The 16,245-nt window shown below is 41.4% G+C and overlaps 1 protein-coding gene across 1 annotated transcript in view; it reads left to right on the forward strand.

Moving 5' to 3' along the window:
• Positions 1-16,245, forward strand: part of lrp1ab (low density lipoprotein receptor-related protein 1Ab) — a 177,830-nt gene that overhangs the window by 5,564 nt on the left and 156,021 nt on the right. Inside the window, exon 2 of the mRNA XM_079517462.1 lies at positions 11,775-11,897. Within this exon, the coding sequence (XP_079373588.1) occupies positions 11,775-11,897 (123 nt within the window). The remainder of the gene's footprint in view (positions 1-11,774; positions 11,898-16,245) is intronic.

A 16,245-nucleotide genomic window follows, 5' to 3' on the forward strand; every position in this document is an offset into this window, starting at 1 on the left:
AAAGCCAGCATTCACACAGCCGTGCATGGTGTGAGGCAAATGTTGCAACCGGTTGCAATGTTTGAACTGTCTTGTTTACTCTACCTGTAAAAATGCATAGATGGAAGATCTATTTATTTCATGTCGCAAACTTGCACTTGTCGCGTTGTTGGTTTACCTTTTTCATGCAAGGCATGTTCAAAGGACCCTAAGATGAACAAAGCATAAGACTGGCAAAAAAAAAATCAAAAATCAAGTCATCACACCAGGAAGAATGTAACATCTTCCTATCAGACAGGAAGAGAACCACAGTTTTTATACAACAAGCCTCATGTTGCAAGGCATTGTGGCACTGTAGATCGGATATTTTTCCAATTTGGTCTCTTTCCATTGTTTGACCAGTTTTTATAGTATAGTTTAGTTTGTTGATTATGTTGCAGTAATGGCCTTTTTCTTTCTTTCTTTTTTTGTTTTAGGTATTAAAGATACAGGTAGTATCCTTAAATTGTCACTTCACTGTCATCTGGGGACCCCCCATTTGGCCCTGTTTTGTAGAGGATGTGTGTTTTTTTAACATATTACCTTGAATGAGTATTCCCTAAAGTTGAAGTTTTAATTAATAAGAAGTTACTTTGACCAATCTTCTGTATAGAATATGGTCATACAATAGGTGCTCATTCGCTCTTCTAATGAGAAATCCCGACCCCTGTGTTCGGGTAGGAACCCCTGCCCACTACATAAATCTTATGGATGCAGCTTTAATAAATGGTCTTCTGTTATTGTGCAATTACATTGCGATTAGAATTCAGTGATGGCACACATAGACTGGGAAATACATGTAACGAAAGATCTTTTGTTTTTATGTTTTTGTGTTTGACACATTTGAAGATTTAGGGTCTTGCCACTGAACAAAGAGGTGGTCTATTAAGATGTGAACTGCATGACAACTCATTTATGCATTGTTTATGGTTCATTCCAGGCAATTATTGAGCCACACACATTCCAGCCTTCTGCTTGCTTTGAAGTACGTAAATGTAATGAGTGGTGCAGAACGGATACACAGATCCGCTCTCATTCACAGTGATCTTTCTTTCTGAACTGTTTTGTCCTTAAAGTGGGGGCTGGTGACCCACTGGAACCCCATCAAGGACCCTTGAGGATAAATGAGCAACAGTTAATTTCACCATTATTTCACTAGCCAAACGTTAGCCCAGTGAGAGAATGTAATGTATAATTAACAATGACTTCAGAACAACTACTGTATGTATCTATAGAGACTGTACTAAATCTAATATAACAACAACAATCTTCTTTTTATGGGGGCCCCTGGCAGCGGGCACTGTATTCATTTGGGGTTCTTTTATATGCAAATGTTTGAGAACCACTTGTTTAGTGACATTCTCCTTCCTCATTTTTGCCATCTTTGTTTTTGTGTCCTCATTTCAGAGGACAGGAGTAAAGCAAGCGGAAGATTTATGGCCATGATGTTGGCAACTTTCAATGAATGCCTCCATTTACATTGTTGTCCAGCCTTCATTTTGTGGCTCCCATTTTCTATTTTAACAGCATCAAAGTATGTACAGTTCTGAGTTAGGATTTGTCTGTGTAAACAAGAGTAGGCAAAACTGGACATGACAGAGGAACTCCTAGCACTAATCTCTGTTAATCAATCTCATTCTCTCACTCTCACCGTTTGGCCCTGCTCTCCGTGGGCTTTTATGGCTGACTGTGTCCTGTGACGGCATGCAGAGCCTCATCGGGTTACCTCAGAGGTCACTTCTGGACCCCTTTTGTTGTCCTACGACACAAAAAGGCCTTCGGGGCACGACGGGAGGACACTAACTGCCTCTAAAGTGCAGCTGTTGTTTGTATGCATGTTCAGCCACTTTGAAAATGACTTTTGTGGATTAGAAGTTGATTGGCCTGAACCTAGATGTTGCGTGTGTCCTGTAAGCCGGTCAACTGTGTTGATACTGGGCCAGTGGGTTGGCCTGCACAAAGCTAAGTGGTTGTTTCCATTGGATGGACACAACACAGTGCTGCCATTGAATGAGTAGTGATTCAGCAGTGGCCACAGCAGTGCTCAGGGCGGGCGATGGGATAGGACTTTTGGCCTATAATATTCCTATAATGTTGTACTTGTGTTGCACTTGTGTGTTTTTTTCCTGTGCCACTTACAACCTGGTATCCCTATTTTGGGCAAGCCATAGGTGGACATTTAAAAAAAATGATCATGAAATTACGATGAGCCTAAATCAGACTCTTGTCTTCACAACTGTGCTCCCTATTAGAGCTTGTAGATCGGCTATCCAGTTTGCTGCTCAACACTGTTGTACAAATTACAATGAAGTATAAAATAGGGCTTAAACAGTTAATGATGAGTCTAAATGGAACTATTTTCACTTATCTGGAATACTCTGATTGCCTGTAGAATTATTTTAAATTCAAAGTACTCTGCCTCTAGTTAGAGAGAGAGAGAAAAAAATCCTTCCTTTTGAATAATTAATGCACCACAAACATCCAGGAATAACCAGAAGTTCCTCTGCCCTCATTCTCTTCCTCTTCTTGGTCATTGTTTGGCTTTAGTTGTTACTTATAAAGCTGGGGTTCTTGCTTTGAAATCTTACTAAACAAGAGCACAGAGAAATCATTTCAAACTTGACCTCAGGGGTCTAATTACATACTGCGGTTGGCTTGCTGTTTTCTTTTTATTTTATTTTCAGTCCTTTTTTTTTCTCAGTCCATGGAACACTCTGGAAGACCCAAGTTCCACAACACACTGTAGGATCAGTGAGTACTGAAGAGAGGGGTGATGGGTGATGAGAAACAGCCCTGGTTTTTGCGTTTGCAGCGGTGGTTCTTTTCCACCTCCCTGTCACCCCAGTGAACGCCCCACGCACACCGAGACCCACAAGGCCCATTTATTTATTCAAGACCCTTTTTTCAGATTCCCATTTGTACCCTTATCTTTTTAAACTGCATTTAATAGAATCCATGCTCTGTCGCTCTGCCTGGAAATTATTCACAAGGGGATGGGATTGGTTGGAGCACTGAGATTCCACTTTGATGAGCTCAGTGTTAGAGGCATGCATGTGAAACAAATGTAGTTTTCACATTTATATCTGCTTGGCAAACAGTTTGACTGTGTTGTGTTCCAGTTCTCCTTTTAAAGCTTTTTATTGTAATTACAGTGTTCCATACTGTATCTGTGCTTGGAAAGTTGACATTTTCATCATGGCACATTAAATGAATTAAAATGTATTGCAACAGAAGAGTCGGGACAGCCAATTCAATCTTCATTGAATGAAAAACCCTTTAGGTGTAAGAGTGCAATTAACACACATGTTGCATAAGTACGTTTACTTTCACTTCATTTTACGCTTGGAATCCAAAGCGCCCTTTTGCTTTCCTTAAAAATCCGGTTCTACTCTTCTTCGAGTGAGTATCTTCTTGAGGTGAAATTCGACACATGAAATCAATTAGAAGGTGCTGGAATGTGCTGCGTGGGTCTGGAGTTGATTTGTGGAGCAGGGATGGTCATGTTGTGAGAGGGAACGGGAGTGAAAGTGGGTCAGTGGTGTGGTCTGTTCTACAGCTGGCCATGATGTCTGACTGCATGGAGACTTCCATCACTCGGCTGGCTGCCTCTGACTGGAGACTTCCATCACCAGGCTGGTTGCCTTCTTAAGAATTCACTAGTATATTCACACGGCAGCCATTTGGCTCTCACGTCATGCCACCCCACCCCGCCCTTTGGGTTATTCACCATTGATATGGTCAATATTTTATCGATATCAAATAGTTATCGTCTGGCATTTTCAATATCGTAATATGGTATACTGTAAGAGTTGTCTTTTCCTTGTTTTAATCTCTACAGTATTTTGTACAACACGTCGCAATTTTTATTTTGTTTTGTTTTTAAAGATATTTTTGGGGCTTTTGCCTTTATTGATAGTTGTACAGTAGGTAGACAGGAAACGGGGAGAGATATGGGGAGAAGAGACACAACAAAGTTCGTCAGCATCGGGGGACTCGAACCAGCGACACACTATCATGCTAGATTACCAGCCTAGGTGCTTGGACCGGTAAACCGGCCCAGGCACATTTTTATTTTATTTTGTAAGGGCAAATAAAGCATATTATATATCATTAGAGGTATTTTCCTATTTGGTCAAAGATATTGTGATATTAGATTTTGTCCAAATTGTTCAGCCCTAGTGTGACTCACTCCATATTTGTCTCTCACATATACTGTACATCTCCCAATTAGTCTTCTGTCCTCTACAACGGCACGTTACTTCTGAAAGTGATGCACGTTTGCCAAGCCGTTTGGCTAACTGTACTATGTGGAATCTAGCTTCTGAACGAGCCGTGGCACTGATGTGGGCCTGATGGCCACTGATAACAGTAGCCTCCTATGACCCAGTGGGCCAGACGTGCGAAAAGGCTCCTGCTTCTCAGGTATTTCTTGGACAAATATTATGACCATTTCTAAAAAGAGAGGGACAGCCTTCACGCATTCCCCGGCTTCCAGTTGATCTGGAGAGTGCTTCGGCATTCATATTTAATGTCTACACTACGCCTGCCACTGAAAGTATTCAAAATGAAATCCACAGCCAGCCAGCCAGCACGGGATGCTGTATAACTTCTTAAAAGAACAAGGAAATGTGATATTACTGGAAATCCCTACAGATGGGAGTTGGTTTGAAAACACTATCAGGGTGTTCTTTTTTTATGTAAAAACAAGAACAATGGATCTATTTCCAGTACTAGGAAGTGCATTGAACGGTACCTGCTGTTCGAACTTAGTCAGGCAAGATGAGCTCGTTCTGTCAAGGACCAAATTGGTCATGGAATAATTTGCAGCTTAAAACTCAAACTGGAACACCCTTTTTCATTGCCAGATTTTAAGGTGGATAATGGACACGCTGTCCATGTCCTGCTCATGTTTTTGAACCCTATCCTGTACTAATGCTACTGTACTGTTGCATGTTTGTTTTTTCTTTCTTTCTTTCTTTCTTTCTTTCTTTCTTTCTGGTGTAGTGGTGTGTTGTGAAGGAAACGTACCCGTGCATGAAGTTACCCATATAGGGGTTGCTCCATGTGTGTGTGTGTGTGTGTGTGTGTGTGTGTGTGTGTGTGTGTGTGTGTGTGTGTGTGTGTGTGTGTGTGTGTGTGTGTGTGTGTGTGTGTGTGTGTGTGTGTGTTTGAGTGTGTCACTGGTTTTGTCTGAGGAGACAAATAAAGGGCCTTCTTCATTCCCTTCACTCATAGGTGAAATGGACTTGAATGGAACAACATCCTAGACCTAGACCTAGCCTGATTTGGACCTTCCAAAAATTGTCAGCATTTTGGCAGCGCCTTTGGAAAAAAGCGAGTTTGCAGACTGAATTAACAATTCACATCTCTGTTTGAGATATTTCAGAGGGCTTTGAAAGGGGACTGCTGAGAGGGGGGAAGGATGCCAATCCCCCCCAACCCTGCTCCCTGCCTCCAACCCCCTCCTCCGCCACAACCGCCAATTAGGCTCAGAGGTTCTCCCCTCTGTGGTCACTTCATGCTGGTGTGTAGAGCTATGATAAAATTAGAACCCACAATGTTTTATTTCCAGTTTTATGCCCAGTCATGGGGAACAACTGGTTCAGCCCAGCTGCTTCGCACACTGGGACCCAGGGAGAGCGAGGAGGGAATGCCGACGCACAAGTGGCCTGTTGCAGACTTCAGTACCTTCTCTCATGGACGGTGGCTCATGGCTGGGTCACTGTGCGGCTGTTGGCCTTTCTGCGTTGTTGTTTGGGCAGGATTAAATGGCCACATACATATAAGCACGAGCAAACGTGGTGTATTTAGAGTCATGTGAAGTGGAACCAGGACTTTGGTATGCGGAAAGGAAGTAAAGCTAGCAGGCTGGCTGGTCTAAAGCCTGATTTAGTAGTATAGATTTATACAACTGTAAATTATCCATGAGGCCCGGGCGACTGACTGGTGCTACCCTCTCTGTCTCGTTCAGGGTTTGGGTGTGTGTGCATATTGACGAAATCGATTCAGTTACTGGTCTCAATCCATTCTTGTATTGCTCTTCTTAATGTGCACTCCCTTTTTATCTCAGATGTTACCCTCTGTCTGGCCCTTTTTCAAGTTCAACACAGACTCGTTTTGCTGTCTCTTTCTTTTACATGTTTTGTTCAAACATAACACTCCTTAAAATCCTCACCTTCATTTTCTACGGCTTTGGCCCCAAAACCATCAAGTGTAGGAGAGTGAGAGTGAGTGCAAAAGAGTTGCATTTTATAACCCTCTAAGGATGTCTTCTCAAATATCCTGCCGTTGTTGTTGGGTGGTAAAAAAAGAAAGAAGCACTGCGATTTGATCCGTAGCAGCAACAACCCCCTTAGCTTGTTGTAAATGTATTTATTTAGAACCTGACACCCGCCGCTCATAAGTGCGTTCGCTCACCCATACACTTTGACTGTCACACCGAGAAGCCTGGGCTCTAAATCCCTTAGTTTGACAGTTTACAGGAACGTGACCGCAATGATACCGCTTACCCTCCTCTCCTGCTCTCTTGTGATTTCAGTCACATCGCAGCAGCCCTCCTGTGCTGCCTGCACGCCGTTCAATGTTGCCATGTCTGCTCATTATAAGCGACTTTGGGCTTCTTTTCTGTAACGTTGCTTGTAAATCTAAATATTGGTAGTTGCAGGGTTTTTTGGGCTTGTTTCTAAAGTGTACTTGCTTATTTTCGGGCTTGTTACCCAATGTTGTTTAAACCAGTGATTCTCACACATTTTCATGCCAAGGACCCCCAGATTAATTTGTCCAAGGACTATCTAAAATATTTTGTGCCGAGGAGCCCCATACCAGATTTGTATTGTTAAAATGTTTCATAAATATTCCACATTTTGTCACCAGATTTATTTTTGAAAATGTGACGCGTTGTGAGCTTGTAGATCGGACATTTTCAAATGGCCAATGTGGTTTAACCCTGTAACACCCAGCATTGCAATAATACAACATATTTTAATTAATTAATTATTATTATTATTATTTTTATGTTCTTTTTTCACCTAAACGTCATCATTGATGTTCATTGCAATGCCATTGCAATGTCATTGGTCATGATATTTGCATATAAATACCCCCCCCACAGAGGCTGAAATTCACACAAATTTAAAATCTCAGGACTGTGCAATTGTGAACAATTTTTAACCTATGGCCTTTGACCTTTAACCCTGATAAAAGTAAGTAAAATAACTGTATATGTTTTTTTGTGATCATTAGAATGTCTAGAGCATGTTTTATTTATTATTGTGAAAGATATCCCCCAAATGTAAATTATTAATTTATTATTATTTTAATCATTATTATAAATGTGCATAACATTTGCAAAACTTTTTTTTCTTTTTTTTTATACATAATTTCCTCTGATAAGTCCTAGTAGTAAAAAGTAGTAGTAAGGTTGAAATCTCTTTTTTGAAAGTAGAAATTAATCCGGGTTTTACAGGGTTAACGTGATCATGTAGCCTAGTCGCTTCTTTTGGGCTTGTTTTCATAGACCTGGCTGCTTATTTCTGAATTGTCTCTCACAATCTGGCAACACAGCCGCCATCCCTCCCTTCCCCCAAACACTCCTCCGACTCGCTGCCAATATACGGAGGGAGGCAAGTCATCCAGGGCAGGAGAGGGCTCAGGCCCTGCAGAGAATCACAATGAGAACCATGATCAGTACAGTCCTTTCCAGAACATTGCTGTAACAACCGTTACAGTAACAACCCCCGCCTAGGCCTTTAGTCACAGTAAAAATCACACTCGTGTAAAGTGAGGGGTGCCTTTTATCACGACGATCATGCATGTTTAACTGCTTATGACGTAACGTTCCGCCAGAAGGAATCCAACCGGCAACTGCTTCTGGCGTAATACTCCGTCTGATAAGCTTTATTATTGATATCAAACCGGATTGCTGATTTCAAATTTTTAATAATTTTTTTGGCTTGGCCTTTCCTCCTTTAGCGATCCTAGACCGGGTTGCGTAACCGCGCTACCGTCCACCTCCCATTATACAGGCTGACTAAAAAGCTGAATAACTCCTAATCTACGGAGCTCTCCGTGGTTTGGATAAAATGCGCGATGTTCGGAGGTTTTTGCTGATTATCCGGTGGTTTAGATGGAAACATTGGCGCTTTCTAGAGCAAGGATGGCTTCATTTTAGCTCGCTAGCATTGATGCTATTTATTTAGCATTAAGATGGACGCTCCAAACAGGATGTCAGTCCCAGTGTGTGCTGCATTGAAATAGGCTCGGCAGTCTGCGGTTGGCTCTGCGTACAGCAGGTGGCAGCATATGGGTTAAAGCAAACATCAAAAGTCCATAGACTTGGCTGCTATGTACTGTTTTTTTATTGTTTTTTTTTTTTTGGGGGGGGGGGGTCTATAGCGTAGATTCTGTCTGAACACAAACATTAAATACCATCGACAATGAATGGAGAATTTACGTCCTATATGTGCCTGAGGAAATCGGCTGCCTGTCGGTATGTCTGTGGAGACCCTTGGCCAATAAGGGACCACTATTATTAGTGACGTAGCTTAAGGTATGCCCCTCACTTCACATGGGTGTGATGTTTGAGCAGCTTTTGTCCCCAAACGTCTCAATATTTGCCATTGACAATGAAAGGAGAAATTAGGTCAAATGTCCGCTAAATCTTGTCCCTGCACGTCTCATATTTGCCATTGACAATGAAAGGAGAAAGTGGGTCAAATGTCTGCCAAATATGACGTAAATGTAACCAACCAATCACATGAATTCAGTTCATGAGATGATGTATGATGATGTATAATTATAAGAGCGCCCCTCACTTCACACGGGTGTGATTTTTATTATATAAGGAGGTGTACAGTATACGTTAAAATGGTGTTTTTATGTGGACACACCCACCAGTTCATTAAGTATCCCTGGTTTGCCTGATGGGTGGTGATCCACCTGAACTGAAGCCGCACCCACAGCTGTTGTTGCATGATAAAGGGGGAAGGGTTAGGGGAGGGGATGATATTATGATGTCACTATATCACTTTCATTTTTCAATGGCACGTTTGACCGTCAAGGTTTCAGCCTCCAGGCAGAAACCCTAAATACAAGACATTATTGCACATAACAACCACACCAAGGGATCTAATGAAGTACTGTCACCTAATAAACACATGAAAAACTGGAAACAAAATCATGGCACTCTATCTTTAAACCAGGTTGACCGGGGTAACCACCCAGGGGTCTATACTTGGTCTCCTCCCCTTTTCCTTCTAATCTACACCAATTCTTGTGTAGCTTGTAAGATCATCTATTGTTTTCCGCCAAATATTCACCTATTATTATGACATGCCCAGGGGGACACTAGGGTTCACGCGGTTAAATGCAAACGGCTCACATTTATTAATTTGGCAGCCTACTTTCGTTCCTCTTCAGGTCAGGAGACAATGTTTCATATCTTGTTACAGAGAGGAATTTCATAATTGCGTTGTGGTTTGTAGTAGTGGTACATTTACAGTTAAACTCTAAATAGGATGGGATAGACTTTATTGGCCCCTAGGGGAAATTTGTCATGGACCCAAGTAACTGCTGTTAAAATACAATGATGACAACATGCAGTACAAATAGGCTATTTTAATGTGAGGCAGTATTGCTGGTATAATTACAATAGCACTGGTTTGAGAGTAGTTGATGGCTTCATAGTGGGGAAGACACGTAAAGTATAGCTGACACACTAAAGACTATCTCATAATGTAGTGCAGTGGTCTGTGGTTCTCAACCTTTTCAGGCCGCGACCACCCAGAATAATCATATTGGAATGAATGAATGAAAAACTTTATTCCGAACATGATACAATTAGACAAAAAAGTCAAAGAATTAAAATAAGTGCAATATAGTACAAATAAAATAATAATCACAAAAAACGTATATAACCCTACCCCTTTATTACTAGTCTTTCAGCGTCATCGCTTGACGTCAATACATACCAACGTAAAATAATTTACTAAGTCATATATACTTACAAATATTTATATCCTCTAATGTATTCTATTCTATATATCATATTATCAATAAATCATACTTTATATATTTCATATAGTACATACATTTGCCATATTATATATATAGTCCTACATACATCATACAAACAAGTACAATTTATCTAAAATGATAAGTTGTCAATGTAACTATACCTCATCATAATGCATTCTTTATATCTTCTTGAATCTATTTGAACCCAGAATTGTAGGAGTTTAAAAAAAATAGCCGAGCTTGTAGATCGGCTATTTTCTTGCCTCTTTCTTATATCATTTGACAATTTGGCCAGTTTTTATATTTATAGTTTGTTGATTACTTTTGATGAGGCAATGGTCTTTTTCTTCTTTTCTTTTTAGGTATATTAAAAAGGTCTTAAAAGTTCTTAAAATGTCACTTCACTGTCATCTAGGGAACCCCCCCCCCCCCCCAAAAAAAAACAAAAAAAACAATGGTGTGGGGCCCCACAGGTTGAGAACTACTGTTCTAGCTGACACACCAGACCAGGGGTGCCCACTCTTTTTTTTACTTCAGAGCTACTTTCAAAATGACCAGCTCAACAAGATCTACCCACTGAAAACATTATAATTCCATTGCTGAAAATGGCTTTGGAATAGCGACGCTGGCATTACATTTAAGACAAATGCACTTGGAATGGGAAAGGGGAGAAATGGGATAGGTAGAGTTTTTTTGTATTTAATTTGTAATCCACCAGACATTTGTGCGCAGCAACACTCTTGAAAACAAAGTATTGCATTATGGGTTTGAGCTGACAAGACCCTTTTTTATGTCAGTCAATCAATCAATCAAGAAAACTTAATTCAAGTGGCAGATGCCAAAAATTGTTTTTATATTTAAATGAAATATTCTTTAGGGGTATGTCATGTGATCTACCTTCACAGCCTTTGTAAGTAAGCCTTTGTGATCTACTGGTAGATGGCGATCTACCTTTTGGGCACCCCTGCACTAGACTCTCATATTGTAGCGAGCTCAGATCTTTACGTTCCGTGTCCAGTGGTGTTCCTCTTATGTGTGGCTGAGCTAAACCATGTCAGCAGTGCCAGAATACCAACGGGTCACGGAGGCTGGCTGGCTGCGTGGTGCAGCCGCCCTGCGGCTCACCTCACCTCAACAATCTCTGCTGACTCTCAAAACGCGTCAGGCAAGGCAATATCCACACAGGGTCAGACAGTGATTGAATGCTCAGTTATGTCTGTGCCGTGAGATGTGTGAAAGGGCCTCTGTGGCAAAAAATAGCTGAAAAACATCTAGCAGAGTAATAAAAAAAAGCAGCAAACTAACAAACTTTTGAACTTAAAGGGGCCCCTGTGTCTTCTAGCAGACTTGTAGTTGGTTTTCTGAATAGACTTGAAATATCCCTGTAGTTCTTTTGATGTAAATTGTAGTGGTGAACTTGGGCTGACCCTTGCGTGTCACTTTGCACTGCTGGGCAAAAGATCTGCTTCCTTAGGGCCGGAAAAAAAATCCAGGATCATGAATAGAACTAGAGTGTTTGTTGACAGGCTTTGACAAAAAAAAAAAACAAGAAAAGGGATAGTTTTGCAGCGCTCGGGCTCGGGGCGAAATGACTTCTCCATTCACTGGTAGTGGATGTGGGGGGTGTTAAAGGTTTGAATTCCTTTGACCACTGACTATGTTTGTAAGTCAAAAGCAGTTACCATGTCGCAATTGTCTTTTATTTGATGACTCCTCATCTTTCCCCCCCTCCCTTTTTTCAGCTCCCAAGACCTGCAGCCCTAAGCAGTTTGTATGTAAGGACCAGGTGACCTGTATCTCCAAAGGCTGGCGCTGCGACGGAGAGAAAGACTGTCCAGATGGATCAGACGAATCACCAGATATCTGTAAGTACGCGCCTGGAATAAACTTTTTTTTCTCAGCAGGCTTTGCCAATTCCCCCCCGTCACCTTTTCCCATGCTTATGGGCTCATTATAGGGCAGGCAGTTCTCAAAGATTAATCTTTTACATTTCAACATTCTTTTTAAAATAACATTTCCCCCCAAAATGTCACTGAGCTAAAGGTCATGGTTGACCTACCTCTACCTACCTCTAGACACTACCTCTAGACACAGCCAGTTTAAAAGCTGCACTCCATAACTTATTTTAGTAAAACAAAATAGATGGTCTTCCTACTCTAATGAGCAATTAGGTTTAATATTTAAAGCAGATACCACAATGGATTGGAGACTAGATGCGCCACCATTGCAGTTCAGACATTGTTGCAATGACCCCTCTCCGCCGGGAGAGACCTAAAACCTGATGAAAGAGACATACAAACTTGCTCGTCTGAGGTAGAGGTCAGGTTATGCCCTTTTTCAGTGAATGTCACAGGGTTATAATGTGTTCCCTGGCTTCTCTGGTGAGCTATAGCTCTAATTACGCAGCCATGTTTAGTCTGGCTTTTCGGGGATATGTCTGCACTTGTCTGGAAGTCCTGAGGGATCTGTGTGGTCCCAAATGAGTATTGTCCCCACCGCACACATCTGCCAACCTTCCTCTCCCGCCGCCATATGATCCATAAACTCTCCCTGGCAGAAACGAAACTATCTCTTACTGTTTATAATGGAGGTGCTAATGGTGATTTTAGTGTCCAAATGTGCCACACCTTACATCCGCCATGCGCCGAAGATTCTCGCAGTCGTGCGGAGACTGACGAGCACGAGCAGCCGTTATTACTAGAGTGACCGCCATTAACCATCAGCAGATGGGCGTTGGGTTGGATGTGTGAAATAGCTCAGGCTAATAAATTGTGTTATGTTTCTGTGTTCACAGAGCCATTAAACATGAACCGTAGGTGTTGGAATTTACAAAGTTTAATTTATTTGGATTCTTCCTCCCCACACACACGTCATCTATTATTATTCTCCTCGAGGCTCGGGAGTTTTGTTGCGTTCCGTTTCTCTGTTCAGATATGTCCAATTTCTGACAGTTCAGCCTCCGAGCACTTCATTTGCAAACATTTGCTGCTTCAGTGCCAAAATGTGTTGCTTGGGAGATGAATAAGACAGATTCATTTGAATGTCAATGTACCCTGCTCTATTTCCTCCTGTCGTATGCGACGGTTTATGCTTTACTCAAAATTCTACGTTTATTGAGATGTCTTCTGCACAAACCAGATTTTCTTTCAGCCACTTACTTTCAACCTGCCATCCCCATTTTTGGGGAAGTTGTTAATCATTATTGGTTAGAATGTTAGAAAATCTCAAATATAGCAGATGAATGTTTCATAATGTGACAGTTGAGCTTGTAGATCGACAACGTATAAAGGGGCTTAAGTAGTTGAATCAGTTTAGGTTGTATTTTCCTTTTTCTTTTTCTAGAGGGTATGCGCGTGACATCATCATCATACCTGGAAGTTATGCGGGAACACCTGAGTGGCAAAAAAACCTACTTTCTGGCCATACATCCAAACAGAATAGTCCTATCTGATTGCATTAAATGACTTTAAACAACATTAAATTCACTCACTTTGCCACTCGATCTGCCATTCGCATTATGCATGCGCATACCCTCTATATTTTGTAATCACAAATCCCTGAACCTGCATGTACTTCATATAAGTTTGACCCATATCATTCTGTCAACCTGTCGCTCCTCAATTTCACTCTTATTCTTCCAAGTAATAGTTGAAGGGAGTGAAATTTCCATGCCACTTATGTTGTTTGCTGACAGCCTGACGCAGACAATGGTGTGATTCATCTCGCCCAAAAGAACGGCGTGGACAGCCAGCGTATATGACTAGACTAGAACATCAAGATCCGTTCTGCTCAATTAAACACTTCTCGTGGCTTTGAGGCAATTGCCGTGAATATCAGTTAGTTCAGTTAACGCATTTATTTTTGTAATGGTACGTTATGTGTCCATTAGTCTTAACCCATTTAGACCTGAGGACGATTCTACAATTGTCTTCTAAATCCTGACAGTTTTCATTTTCACCAATGTTCAAAAATAGCAGACCTACAAGTTCATATTGCGGCACTGTGTGCTGCGCTCTGAGCTTGTAGATCTGCTATTTTTCAATAGCTAAAGCATAACATAATGCTTCAAACACCAAAAAGGCTTCCCGTTCAGAATGTGTTAATAAGCTCCTGTCAACTCAAAGGTGGGGTTCACTTTAACCACTAACCCTGACGTCACTATTTTGGGCCTGCCATCGTGGGTGATCATTTTCAAAAATCGATAAACACTTTTGTCAAAATGTAAAGAAAGAAAAAGAACAAATAGACGAAGCTCACAACGTGTGACCTCACGACATGGTGTGAGATTGCACGTCTGACATTTTCTGCTATTTGTATATAAGTATATAGGTCTTAAGTGGTTAAGTATAATGACGAAAAGACGGAGACAAACTGTGATTTTCTCCACTCAATCTTCCCGTTGAGCCGTCCATTAAACACGAGTGTGGTGGGTGTTTCCGAACGGGAGGCTGAAGCCAGGTAGAGCTGCAGTGCAGGGAACTGTACCCGTATATACAAGAGAGAGAGCGATGCAGTGGGGATTGGATTGGTCTCTGAAAGGTTATTAAAGACCTTCGTCCTGCGAGCGGAAAGCCCTGCTGTTTCCCTGCCTTGCTTTTCCATTCAGGGGGTTTAAGCAGCTAGCAGGTCATCAGACCTACCCCCTCCCTTCCACTGGAAGGCAACAGCATGAAACACACTCCTTCCAGCAGACTATGAACATATTCTAGTTTCACTCTTTTCACACAACCCTTTTTGGGGCAAGTGTCACTCGGTGACATTGACTGGCATTGCTGTTAAGCTAACCGGCTGAAAATGTGTCACTTGTCGAAAGTATAATTTATAATTATAACAAGATTGGGTCTACTAATTAACAGTGTGGATTCCATGTGGATCTTGGACGTCATCATGTGCCGGTCCACAGCATGATGTTAGTCATAGCTCTGACAGACACACAGAACCTCTCCTGGAGCAGTGCTTCTCAACCTGTGGCTCGGGACCCCCAGATGATTTGTACTATACTTATGGTACAAAGTCAAACTATACTATAAAATCTACTATACTTATAGTACACACTATACTATAAAATCTGATCAAACATTGGCCAATTTGTCAAATAATATAAGAGCCAAAAATTGTGAAAATAGACCATGCTATTTTCACAATATTTATCTGTGGAAGCGAGTCAAAACCTCATGGTGTGGTGTCTGTCCCCACTGAGTTCAGATATGATTCTTTTAGCGGGTCACGGCCTGAAAAGGCCCACTGTTCTCTAGTGCTTCTCTAGAACAGCAACTTTCTATTTTAGTTTAGTCATAGTCTTTGGAATGAAACTTCATTTAGTTTTAGTCACCCGGAATGTTTTAGATTTAGTCGACTAAAAGGTATTTTGTCGGGCCTTCATGCCGTCGTAATGGCTGATTTTACACTTGCTGAAAATAGCAGATATACAAGCTCACAACATGTCGCGCTGCGACGCGCTGTGAGCTTGTAGATCGGCTATTTTCAGCATGAAAAAGTGAAAAAGTGTAAAATTACTTGTCCACTAGTCCCTTCCTAACATTTTAGTCTAGTTTTTATTTGTTGACCAAATTGTCAATATATTTAGTCTTAGTTTTAGTCATCGTAGCTTAGTTTTCATTTCGTTTTCATTTAGTTTTTCGCCAGTGAAAAAAGGTAGTCGACGAACATTTTTCGTCTTAGTTTTAGTGGAGGAAAACAACACTGCTCTAGAAGCAGTGTCCTAGAGACGGCTGGCCTCTGAGGAACCACGCCGTAAAGAACTTTAGTTCCACACGGCTCCAGACTGCATGGCTTCAGCGTACCATATTGAAGATCTCCAGATTAGCCTCTGACTTCTCTGAATGGAACTTCCCATAGCCTGGAGGGACGGCGGATCTTAGATGATAAGTTAAAAACTAATGGTTGCGTCGTTGATGGATTTGAAAATAATATAATTTGGAATTCGGTTCCTTCACCTGCTGGCAGTGCGTGCAAGAAATTTGACACGGGAGCGAAAACGTAATCTCCACCTCTGGCGGTCCATCCCCTCAGTCTGGGGTCCAGCTTTTATACCCCCTGATGCAGGATGTAATGTCCTGCATTCACTTGTTTGTATTTGTTTTACTGTACGTTTACTTAATACTCTCCGAAGGTCTAAAGTTGGCCACATACCCTCTGCAACCTTTTTGTCCATTATTTAAAAATATTTCGATGCAAATCAAATGTTCTGCT

The sequence above is a fragment of the Electrona antarctica genome (assembly GCF_951216825.1).
Source record: "Electrona antarctica genome assembly, chromosome: 2".
Classification (NCBI taxonomy): domain Eukaryota; kingdom Metazoa; phylum Chordata; class Actinopteri; order Myctophiformes; family Myctophidae; genus Electrona; species Electrona antarctica.